The 13,209-nt window shown below is 36.7% G+C and overlaps 1 protein-coding gene across 1 annotated transcript; it reads left to right on the top strand.

Moving 5' to 3' along the window:
* Positions 1 to 504: 504 nt before the first annotated feature.
* On the top strand, positions 505 to 3,173 carry LOC107841975 (reticulon-like protein B5). The gene is made up of 6 exons (XM_016685805.2): positions 505 to 771; positions 931 to 1,121; positions 1,467 to 1,647; positions 2,030 to 2,171; positions 2,254 to 2,323; positions 2,825 to 3,173. Exons 1-6 carry the CDS (start codon positions 767 to 769, stop codon positions 2,995 to 2,997), a joined length of 762 nt encoding a protein of 253 aa, XP_016541291.1. The 5' UTR covers positions 505 to 766; the 3' UTR covers positions 2,998 to 3,173.
* Positions 3,174 to 13,209: the final 10,036 nt, after the last annotated feature.

The raw sequence follows: 13,209 nt of genomic DNA on the forward strand, positions 1-13,209 counted from the left end.
GAAACTGGCGTTTGACGGCTCAAGACTGCTTTGTCAAGGGCTAAAGTACACAAATAACCAATTTTAGGAACATCGTTTAAATCATACTTACAATGTGTAAAAATTTGCAGGTCTATCCACTTCGGAACAAGTCCAAACAAACGATGTCCAAAATTAACTTTGTCAGAGTATTATCACATAGCTGACATTTGGTCATTTTTTGTTGAATTTTAGTCACGTGTCTAAATTCAATCATTTATGCATGAAGTTCAGCCATTTTTACGTGAAGTTTAAGCATATGTAGCTAAAAATTCAATTATCTTTGCCTGAGCTTCACCTATACGTGACTTCAGACATTTTTTTCGAGTCTAACCTCAAACGCCACATTTTTAAAGTTGGTCCAAAGTGGTACATACAAAAATATTTAAAATGTAAATAAATAAGATACTGTGAAATTTTACATTGTCAGCTCTCAATAAGATTCGGACTATATCCTCAACAAAACGGATTATTTCACTAATTACTCAAAAGGAAAAGGAAGGCAAGCGAAAAAGTTGGGAGATATATGGTTACGATTCGTTTTTGAGGGAACCCTTCCGCTACTCCCTCTATTGAATGATTCCTTCACAATGTAAAACAAGAATGTGAAAGTTACGTGTAATACGTATGGAGAACCGGAGAAAGAAACACACAACAGGAAAAACTGATGCATCAGTAATCCATACAGACCTCACTCTTCAGAACAACAAAAAAGGGAAAAAGGGATTTCTTTTGCTTCCATCCTTGCATGCGGTAAGAACTAAAACTACATATACTTATTTGTTCTTTTGCTACTTGCATCACTGCATGCGTAATGCAGCTAGCAAATCATTACGGTTTTCTTATCTCTAATATAGAGTTTCTATAACATGTCTGTTATTATGTTTATGATAATTTATGATGTATTTTCAGTGTCGGCATTACCATGTCCGATCCAGTGGAAGAAATTGTTCCTGAGTCATCAGCGAAAGGGAGCCTCGCTCAACATGATTATTCTTCTTCACCATCCACCGACGGCGATGGCTTACGACGCCCCACCAACGACAAGTCTCACCTCTTTGGCCGCCAGAAACCTGTCCATGCCGCTCTGGGCGGTGGCAAACGTACATCTCTTCCATGTTATATGGCATCCTTCTCTTGATTGACTGTTCATAACATAACATCTTTCTACATATGGAAACTCTTTAGCTTTAAATTTTACATACATTTTACCATCAAACGACATCTCATTGTTATAGTCATAGGATTATCATTGCATATTTAAAACAAGAAGTTCCAAAACTACTTTTTATAGCGCAAAAAGTGTCTCTGTATATTGAACTTTATGTCTAGTAAAACAATGTCATATAAACAAAACTGAAGGACTACTTATTTTTGCATTATATCTGCGTCAGTCTTGATTTTCTGTGTGAACTTACTATTATTTTGTATACACACTCTTGTTTCAGCCGCTGATATTTTGCTGTGGAGGAACAAGCAGATTTCAGCAGGGATGCTTACTGCGGCAACTGTCATTTGGCTTCTCTTTGAATGGATTGGTTATCATTTGCTCACTTTTATTTGTCATTCTCTCATACTTACCTTGGCCATCTTGTTCTTTTGGTCAAATATCTCCCACTTTGTCAACAAGTGAGTACTTCCCTTGCCTCAAAACATCAATTTGTCTTTCACTTGCCTGGGAATACTATTCTCTGGATTTTGTCATGCACTTGACATGTATTTGGATGATATTTTGTACTTTGAGGACTTGAAACTTTGCAGTTATATATATTTTGTTAGTTTATGATGTCTGAACTAACACCATTTCTAAGACCAAGAAGCACCACTTTTTTATGTTTTGATGTAAATGTGTGTTGCTTTATAATTGCAAGCATAACATTAATTATCCAAATTCATTCGTATGAAAAGTCCTATATAGATATATTACATGTTTATAGTTGCTATGCTTCTTGCTTCTCCCACCTGTCCATGTATGTAGATTTAAGATAAGATCGTTTGTACTCAATGGCAGGACTCCTATGGAATTTCCAGAGATTGTATTGCCAGAGAAGTTGTGGACACAGGTTGCTCTACTTTTGAGGGACAGATTCAACTGGGCATTTGGTGTCTTCTGGGAAGTGGCTTCGGGAAAGGATTTGAAGAAGTTTCTCTATGTACCTTTCTCCCCCTACCTGTCAACTTTGTATTATCTATAATTTCATGTACACAACATGTTAAAAGGATGTCAATCTGCAGACTATTGTAGGCTTGTGGATTGTGTCGATTGTCGGCAGCTGGTTTGATTTTCTGACCCTTTTTTACATCTGTAAGTTCTCTTACCTTTTCTTCTTTCCACATCGGCTGCAGAAGCCAAGCTTACAAAAAATTTCACTGTTAGCGTATATTTTCTTTTAAGCTATCAGTGTATTTTAACTTCTTGTAGCAGCTAATCTGCCTTATTTTCCAGGTAATCACATTTTGTATATGCAATTTACCTGTAGTTAAGTCTTAGGTGACCATATATTGTAAAAGTTTTTATTTATAGAAAAACTCTTCTGGAAATGCAATAGACTGCTCATTTTTACGGACCAGGTTTTCTTACCTCCACTTATGAATCTCTGGTTGCAGGAAACTTTTCTTGCAACTATATCTTTTTCTTGATTAGTATATCTATTGACTTGCAGGAACTTACAGAATTTCTAGTGACGGAATAACAGATTTTCAATGTTTAAATGAGGAAGAAATTAGGAAGTTTAGGATAGTATAGACTTCATAATTTCTCAGCTCCAATTCACCTAGATAACTAACTAGGACTATTTGTTTACAGTATTTGTCATGCTGTTAACAGTACCCTGGTTCTATGAGAAACATGAAGATCAAGTGGATACCTATGCACAGAAGGCCAAAAAAGAACTCAAGAGACAGTATAGTCATTTGGACGAGAAGGTTCTTCAGAAACTACCAAAAGTTCCTTTCGTCAAAGACAGTAAGCAGCAGTGATGATATTCTATTTCCAGGCAGGTAACGGCATCATAGTGGAAGTATCCTTTCTCATTTACAAGCAATACTACCAAGGAGTTCTTATGCTTCTGCATTTTAGGGAGAAAAAAAGAAAGTTTGTATGCTTCTCCGCAATTAACTTTGAGGGATTGCTAAATGTATTCCCCCTTGAAGCACTATCTATTCCTTCGGTCATTGTTGGTTTGTTATACGCTAAGATAACTTGGCCGCGCTTCCCACGCTCATTAAAGAATCAATATTTTGTTTCGATTAATTTTATATTCACTTTATTGTCTAACTATAATATTATCACTTATTAAATGAAGATTATTTCTAAACGATGACAGAAAACAAAGCTTAACATCTATTAAGCGAGGGATAATACATTCTTTATCTACATGTCAAAATATAACCATTTGTGATATTTTACTTTACCTCAACACACTGAATCAACATAAAAAATCATTGGAAAATGAGAGAAAGCACGTTAGTAAAACGAAAACCAAAGTCAGAAAAAAAAGCATTTTCAAGATAAAATAAATTAAAATATGAAAAAAGGGACTAATATATCCCGAACTATGATAAATGATACATATATACTAACTATCATACTTTTGATACACATATGCTCCTACCATTAAAGAAATGGTACGTATATTTCCCTCACATTAACGGTAGGGACATATGTGTACCGAAAGTATGACAGGGTATATACATACCATTTATCGTAGGTCGAGGATACACTTGTCCCTTTTACATTTTAATTTTTTTTATCCCAAATTCACTATCCGAATTAATAAACCCATTGAAATCCATTTCAAACCAACTCAATCCAACCTCTATTTTTTGTTCGAACCCCGATACTCCCTCTGTTTTTTCTTTTAAATATGAACCCCAATCAAATTGTAGCGATTGGTCGTTGCTACTATTTGGTATTTACTGGTTGGAAGAAATGAGATTAAACCGGAGGTGGTGGAGCTAGGGGTGTGGTGATGGTTGGTATTTTGGTTCAATAGAGATGGTGGCTATATGGTGTTGATCCATGGTGGGTAGTTTTTTTCAATGAAATTTCGCTGAGAGTTGAAACGTGAGGAGTTATTGGTTAATGATTTTTTTTTTATTGACAAAAATGGGTGTTACTATATTGTCTGTGTATATCATTATAAGAATGTGAAAAATACTTTTATTAGATAGTCGTCTCTTTCGTTATAGGGGTGAGAAAAATATGTCTGTTAGATAGTCTTCTCTTGAATTTTAATTGAGATCGGATCGGGTTGTGGGTTTTCATTAATTATTTGGATAAAAAAATTAAGACGAAAAAGGAACAAATATACCCCAAACTATGCTAAATTGTAAATTTATACCCTCCGTCATATTTTGGGTGCACATGCCCCTACTATTAGCATGAGGGGTATATACGTACCATATCATTAACGGTAGAGTCATATATGTACCGAAAATATGACGGAAGATACATACATACTATTCATCATAGTTCGGAGATATATTTGTTCCTTTTCTAATTAAAATATAATGGTAATAATTAAATGAAAGTATTAATCCATTTTCCTTTTACGTTCTTAACAGCTACCATCGTTAAAATCATTAAGTAAATATTTAAAATTCAATTCATGCAAAAAAAAAAGACATAAATTAATTTACACAAAACAACGAGTAGACAATTTACAAACTTAAATACTATCCTTCTCCTTTTTTAAGACATATATATATATGGTAAAATACATAGACAGGTCTCTAAAATTTTTTACTTTTTCCGTATTGGCACGTCAATAAGGTCATGTACTAATACGAGCCTAAATTCACAACACAAGAAACAAACAACAACAAGAACAACAAGATGAACAACAAGTGCTAGTGAATCGAAATAGGCCACACACGGCTTCACTAGTCTTCAAGAGTCACGTTTTTAGAATAAGAAAATGATATTAACAACAAGAAAAAGCAAGTCAATAATAATGCTAGTGAATCGAAAGAGCCTCACACGGCTTCACTAGACTTCAAGATTCCAACAATAAAAGATTAATAAGATTACAAGAGGGATAGTAACTTGACACACAATATTCAATGATCTAAGAACCCTAACAAGAGAAAGGACCCTAAGATTAATGAATATTAATATCAAACTCTTACTTGGACCAAGAGGAACTCAAAGAACCCCAAGACCCTAGTTTCTAGCCAAGATACAACACTAGTATCACTCTACTAGTGAGTTTTCAAAATTGGGGCTTCTCCAATGGAAGAGAGAAGTTCAAAAATATTACAAACTGTTTTTTGTCTTCCAAAATATGAATGAACTAACTCAAAAATAACCCTAACACTATCTATTTATATTAGTCCACAAAGGGAGATAACAAATGACCATCCTACCCTTTCCAAGAGGTGGCCTTGGAGTGTAAGTTTATTACACTTCAAGGCTCCTTTTCACACTTAAAAACATTTAATCCATTGGAAGGCTTAAGTACCAACTCACACACGGCCATTTGCATGAACATAGCTTGGAGTTTTTGTAACTCCTGAGCTTGGCTATGTGTGAATGGTCGTGAACTTGTTGGACAACTTGTAGAACTTGTTGGACAGCTTGATACACCTGTATCATCCTCTCTATCTTGAGAGGAATTTGACCTCAAATTCGACATTTGGTCATCCTCAACCGCATTTACTAAAGAAAGATCACACACGTTGAAAGTGTTGTGCACTTGGCATTCCAGGGAAAGGTCAATCTTGTAGGCATTATCATTGATTCTTTCAAGTACTTGGAATGGACCATCACCCCTTGGCATCAATTTGGTCTTTCTTTGAGATGGAAACCGATCCTTCCTAAGGTGAACCCACACCCAATCTCCCAGTTTAAGAATGAATTTCTTTCTTCCTTTGTTTGCACACTTTGCAATCTCTTGACTTTTCTTCTCAAGTCGAAGCCGCACCTTCTCATGCAACTTTTTCATAAAATCTGCCCGCTTTCTTCCATATAGGCTAATCATAAGATCACTTGGCAAAGGAGTTAAATCCAAAGGGGTAAGGGAGTTGATGTCGTATACACACTCAAAGGGATTCATTCCCATACTTGAGTATATGACACGATTATAGGCAAACTCAACCAATGGTAGGTGTTCCTCCTAAGAAGTCAATTTTCCTTAATCATGGAACGTAGCATAGCATCCAAAGTCCTATTTACTACTTCCGTTTAGCCATCGATTTGTGGGTGGCAAGAAATGGAGAACAACAACTTGGTACCAAGCCTACCGTACATGGACTTCCAAAAGTGACTTAGAAACTTAGAGTCCCTATTACTCACAATGGTCCTCAGAATATCATGCAACTTGACAACATTATCAACAAAAAAAGAGGCCACACTAGGTGCATCATCACATTTAGAGCATGGAATAAAGTGTGCCATCTTAGAAAATCGATCAACCATAAGAAAGATACTATCCCGACCTCTTCTAGTCCTTGGCAGCCCTAACACAAAATGCATAGATATATCAACCCAAAGATGTAAAGGGGTAGGTAGCGGGGTGTACAACCCAAGAGGTTGGAGCCGAGATTTGGCTCCTTTGCAATCTACACATTGATCGCAAATCCTAGATACATCCTTGTGCATTTTTGGCCAATAGAATTGCTCCTCCAATGTTCCGAGGGCCTTTTCAACCCCAAAGTGACCCATTAGACCACCATTGTGTGCTTTCCTCACAAATAAATCCCTTCAATAGCTAGGGGTCACACACAATTTCCTACCTTTAAACAAGTTACTATCAAACTTGGCATAGGGATTTGAACCCCTAGCCGAATCCCACTTGTCCCTACCCCATTCTTCGCGTTCTCTATAGATAGGAGCAAAGTAAGGGTACTTGGGATACAATTCCTTTAAGATCTCAAAACCCATCAATTTTGAAGATAAAGTAGACACAAGAACATGTTTTTGAGATAAAGCATCGGCAACCACATTGTTCTTACCTTTCTTGTAATGAATAACATAAGGGAAAGTTTCAAGAAACTCAATCCACTTGGCATGCCGTTTGTTTAGCTTATCTTGTTCCCGAAGATGCTTCAAGGACTCATGGTCCATTCGGATCATGAATTCTTTAGGCCACAAATAATGTTGCCAAGTGGCCAAGGCTCTAATCAAGGCATACAACTCTAAATTATACGTAGAGTAGTTTAGAGTTGCTCCTTTGAGCTTTTTGCTAAAGTAGGCAATAGGCTTCAATTATTGTATTAAAACCACGCCTATACCAACTTTGCTAGCATCACATTCAACCTCAAAAGTCTTGTCAAAATTCGACAATTGTAACAAAGGGGCCGAGATGAGCATAGCTTTCAAGTCCTTGTAGGCCTTAGCTTCTTCATCTCCCCAATTGAATGGCCGATCCTTTTTAATCACTTCGGTCAAGGGGGCGGCAACGGTGCTAAATCCTTTGATAAAACATCTATAAAAACTAGCCAACCCATGGAAGCTTCTCACTTCACCTATGGTTTTGGGAGTTGGCCAATTTTTGATAGCGTCAATATTAGATTCATCTACTTCGACCCCTCTTGAACTCACCACAAAACCAAGAAATACAACTTCTTGGACACCAAAAGAACACTTTTCTAAATTAGCATATAACTTCTCCTTTTGGAGGATATCAAACACACATTGTAAATGTTTTACATGCTCATCTAAGGACCCACTATACACCGAAACATCATCAAAGTAGACAACAACAAACCTTCCGATAAAAGGCTTTATCACATGATTCATTAGCCTCATGAAAGTATTTGGAGCGTTTGTTGGACCGAATAGTATAACTATCTATTCATAGAGACCGAATTTGGTCTTGAAGGCGGTTTTCCATTCATCGCCCAGTTGTATACAGATTTGGTGATAGCCACTCCTCAAATTAATTTTAAAAAACAAACATGAAACACTCAATTCATCAAACATATCATCTAGCCTAGGAATAGGGTGACGATATTTTACCATTATCTTGTTGATGGCTCAACAATCAACGCACATACGCCAAGTCCCATCTTTCTTGGGAACTAGTAGCATCGGGATCGTGCAAGGCTCATACTCTTCTTGATATACCCTTTGTTGAGGAGTTCCTCAACTTGGCATTTCAATTCCTTAGTATTCGTTGGGTTGCTCCTATAAGCCGGTTTGTTGGGCAATTATGATCCCAGCATAAAATCTATTTGGTGCTCAATTCTCCAAAGCGGGGGCATCCCTTGTGAAAGTTCTTTGGGAAAAACATCTTCATAATCCTGCAACACAAAAGAAATCAAAGGATAAATAGAAGAATTAGTGGGGTTAGTGTTAAAACAATATGCCAAAAGAAGCATGGGTATCTCCTCATCATGATCCACGAAGAGCTCCTTCTTTCTAACCAACATTACTATGTTTTATTTTCCCTTTGATGTTGAAGCACCTGGATATCCCCACTACCCCACCTACTGGTTCCCCCTCTTTTTCTTTATTTTTGGATTTCTTCCCCTTTTCTTTTAATTCTCTCATCCTTTGATGCAACTCGTTCACTTGTGAAGGAAAAAGTGAATGAAGTGTGATCTTTAGGCCATCCTTCATAAGTATATATCGATTAGACCTTCCATCATGTTTGGTAGACCTATCATATTGCCAAGTTCTACCAATAACAAGTGACACGCTTGCATTGATATTATGTCACAAAGCACTTTGTCGTGGTAGTTTCCTACCTTAAACCGTATCACACATTGCCTCATGACTTTTAATTCACCACATTCATTCAACTATTATAACTTGGAAGGTCTAGTATGAAATGTAGTTGGCAATTTCAAGAAGTTCACCATAGCAACACTAACAACATTTGCACAACTACCACTATCTATCACCAAAGTGCACACACTTCTCTTTACAAGGCATTTAGTATGGAATAGATTATTCCATTGACTAGGATCATCTATCGCCTTACTAATCATGGCACGCCTCACTACTAAGTTTGGAACCACGCACTCCCTTCTTGTGGATAAGCATCCTCACAATCATCATTATCATCATTATGTGGCTCATTTTCAGGTTCCTCCCCATCTCGAGGCTCGGCCTCATTCTCTTCTTTTTCAAGACCCACTTTCTCACCAAGGTAATACAATATCCCATCCCTTAGGATCACATTACATCGATTTGGAAATTCATTGGCTTTATGTCCCCAACCTTGGCAATTGAAATATTAGAACCCTTTAGGATTAGGATACTTGTGAGATTCTTACCGGGGAGAAAATTTGTGGACTGTTTTAGGCTCGGGAATCCTTATAGTGGTGGGTTGGTCCTTGTTTTTGGGTTAACCCAAAGATGGTTGAACCATATCTTTGCTCCTCGTCCAACTCGAGGTTGATGGTCCCTTTTTATTGAATGACGACCTCTCTTTAAGCTCCCTTTCAATCTCAAGAGCCGCTTGGAAAATTCCTTCAACAGTATCAAACTTGTGAAGCATCAAATGAGTGGAGATATCTTTATTTAACCCACACTTAAACCGAATAATGTCATGGCCAATTTATGCTCCACGATGATCAAGCTTCAACATGAGTTGTTCAAACTCATTATAATATGCCATCACACTTCGATTCCCTTGTCGCAAATTGTACAACCTAGCAAGCTACTCATGATGATAACTTTTAGGAAGATACCGTTGCCTCATTAGATACCTCAACAGAAATCATGGTGGTGGTTGTCCATCAATCAACTCATTACCAAACCGTTGACATATTCCCACCATGTTTTAGCATAGCCTTCAAAGTGAGCTATCGCATAACAACTGTTCTTCTCCTCTGATATATCATTCACTTGAAACACTTTATCATATGACAACTCCCAAGCAAGATACACATCGAGGTCACTTTCACCCTTAAAGATAGGTAGGCTCAATTTGATGGTATTAATGCCTACGTCTCTCTCTTGGTGTCTGTTTCCTCTTTCTTCATACCCTCGATATCTTTTTAGATCCACACGTCCCCCTCTCATCTCCCCTTCCCTCGTATAAGCATCGTCAAAGGCTCTATACCCTTCATAATACTCTCTATTAGATTTATCAAAGTGGACGGGACGGTTTTGGAAGTTGGAACTTGATTTAGAGGGATTGGATTTTGTGGAAGTGGTGGTCTTTGGTTTAGTGGAGCTTGGAAGGGAGGGTTCGGATTTTGTGGAGGCATTTGACGCCTGAGTCCCTCTTGCAGAACTTGAAGAGTTTGGGAATGGTTTGGTCTATTGGAGTCTCGGTTTAGGGGGTTATAAGTGGTTTGGCTTGCGGCATTTAGTAGAGCTAGTGAAGGATTTGGCAATTGTGGCCATGTTTTGGGAGTAATGGTAGCAGAGGAATTTCTATCATGTCCACTTGATGAGACATGTCGAGGAGTAGAAGGACGAGAGTTTCTTTGACTCTTCACTTGTTCTAACCTCCCACTAATAGTCATCACTTCTTGCCTTATGGCTCCCACATCCGTACTCAACCTTTCAAGAGCTCAGGTCATAGCCTTAAGAGTGACCTTCATATTCTCCATTTCATTAGAATCCACTATTTGAGATGTAGTTACCTTCATTTTCAAGGTATCACCTACACAAGAAACAAATAATTTAGTTTAAAACCTCTTCTCACTCACACACTCTCGGATCACTCACATTCGAGCTCTACAAGTTTTGTAGATTGGCTAGTAACTCATGAATCCTTAAGGTTTGAGTATGCTATTGTCCGGTGTAGATTCTTGTTTGAAACTCAAAGAATTCTTGTCGGAATAGATTCAAGGAGTTACAACGTATTCAAATGACAAAAGCACACAAACAAACGATGACACGAATACAAGGCTTCAAAGGACTAATGACAACCTAGTAGGAATGTACTAGCTTGCTAATTAGTTCTCGAGTCAATTAGAAGAAACTAAGAATCAATAATTAGAAACTATAATATAAAAATTAATCTTAATTAATGGTGTGAATAGTGATTAAGGTGATGTGGCTGCATGGAATTGGTCACGGGTCCATACATTTTGTTTAACAACTTGAAGCCTTAATCTTCACAATTTTGTATTGGACGACTTTGCTTTTGGAGGGAAAGTAAAGTCTTGTAACTTTTCAAATTTTTCCAACTCACAAAGATGAGGCTTGACTTTACTAGTTCCAGAAGACAAGGCTCCTTGTTTTAAGGGAAAGTGGTTATTAAGTCAAGTAAGTGATGTTGGCAAGTCTTTTCACAAACAAATTTACAATCTTGTCTTACAACCCTTTTGGATCTATTTTAATCTTTATAGTGGTCAAGATATGAGATGATGAGAAGATCAATATGATCACCACAATAATACCTCAAGAACACAACCACAATTCACCAACAATAGCACAGTTTAAAGTCAAGCAACAACACACAAACTCAGCCTACTTTAAGTTCATCATACAATGTCAATAGGTTAAGCTCAACTTAGCTTTAGACACCTTTTGTGTTGATGAGAAAGAAATCAACACAAGAAACAAACTACACAAATAAAAGAACATCTAGATCTAAACACACAAACACCAATATCGGCCAAGAAAATAACACAACACAATTTTTTGGCCAAGAACAAGTTAGACAGATTTCTCTTTTTTTTCTGGAATTTTCAAATTTCAGCAACTTTATTTTATTTTTTTATTTTTTTGGTATTTTTCAACTACCAAACCCAAGATTGATTTTGTTGGAACAAAATCAACCACAAGCTTTGATACCAAATGATACGAGCCCAAGTTCACAACACAATAAACAAACAACAACAAGAACAACAAGATGAATAACAAGTGCTAGTGAATCGAAATAGGCCACATACGGCTTCACCAGTCTTCAATAGTCATATATTTAGAATAATAAGATGATATTAACAACAAGAATAAGTAAGTCAATAATAATGCTAGTGAATCGAAAGAACCTCACACGGCTTCACTAGACTTCAAGATTCCAACAACACAAGATTAACAAGATTACAAGAGGGATAGTAACTTGACACATAATATTCAATGATCTAAGAAGCCTAACAAAAAAAAAAGACCCTAAGATTAATGAATATTAATACCAAGCTCTTACTTGGACCAAGAGGAACTCAAAGAACCCCAAGACCCTAGTTTCGAGCCAAGATACAACACTAGTATCACTCTACTAGTGAGTTTTCAAAATTGGGGTTTCTCCAATGGAAGAAAGAAGTTTCAGAATATTACAAAGTGTTTGTTGTCTTTCAAAATATGAATGAACTAACTCAAAAATAACCCTAACACTATCTATTTATATTAGTCCACAAAGTGAGATAACAAATAACTATTCTACCCTTTCCAAGGGGTGGCCTTGTAGTGTAAGTTTATTACACTTCAATGCTCCTCTTCACACTTAAAAATATTTAATCCATTGGAAGGCTCAAGTAACAACTCACACACAGTCATTTGCATGAACATAGCTTGGAGTTTTTGTAACTCCTGAGCTTGGCTACGTGTGAATGGTCGTGAACTTGTTGGACAACTTGTTGAACTTGTTGTACAACTTGGTACACCCGTATCATGTACCTATTGAACTCTTTTTATTATTCACAAACTGTGTTAATTAATCATAATTGCTGACCTAAAGCTGACATGGCATGACATGTGTATACACTGTCCACTAGGAGAGTGAAAAACCATAATTTAGTACAATTTCTATGTTAAAAAAGAAAAAATTCTCATCAGTTGAGGGTAAAAGTTTCAATATTAAAAATAAACTTTTTTGGAAAAATTCAACATCAAAAATTGATGTTGGTCAGTGAAAATTGATGATGGGTGTGTAAAACTAGAGAAAATGATTGTTTTCGGTGAAGTGTATGGTTGTTTGAAGTTGGTCCCGCAGGCAGCTCGCTGAAAAACAAGGTGAAGTTCATTGCGGGTGTTTTGGTGGTGGTTTAGTGGTGTTGAAGGGTGGCTGGTTGTGTTAAGATGGGTTTTCTGGTGAAATTTTCGTCGAAAAAATCAGATATCAACACTGCAATTTAGACACCAATACTACAATTCATGATGCGATCATGGAGCTTAATTCCTCAAAAGCAAGAGATCATTTTCTTCCTTTAATAGTTGTTGGGTGTCGTTTTGGTAAAAAATAGAGGAGTGAAGGTAAATTTTAATGGTGGAAGACTAGAGGAAGAAGAAGGCAAAAAAATAATTTTTTTTAAAAAAATTATTATTGTTGCTTGTTGTATGTGAGT

Source organism: Capsicum annuum, chromosome 9, assembly GCF_002878395.1.
Source record: "Capsicum annuum cultivar UCD-10X-F1 chromosome 9, UCD10Xv1.1, whole genome shotgun sequence".
In the NCBI taxonomy this organism is placed as follows: Eukaryota; Viridiplantae; Streptophyta; class Magnoliopsida; order Solanales; family Solanaceae; genus Capsicum; species Capsicum annuum.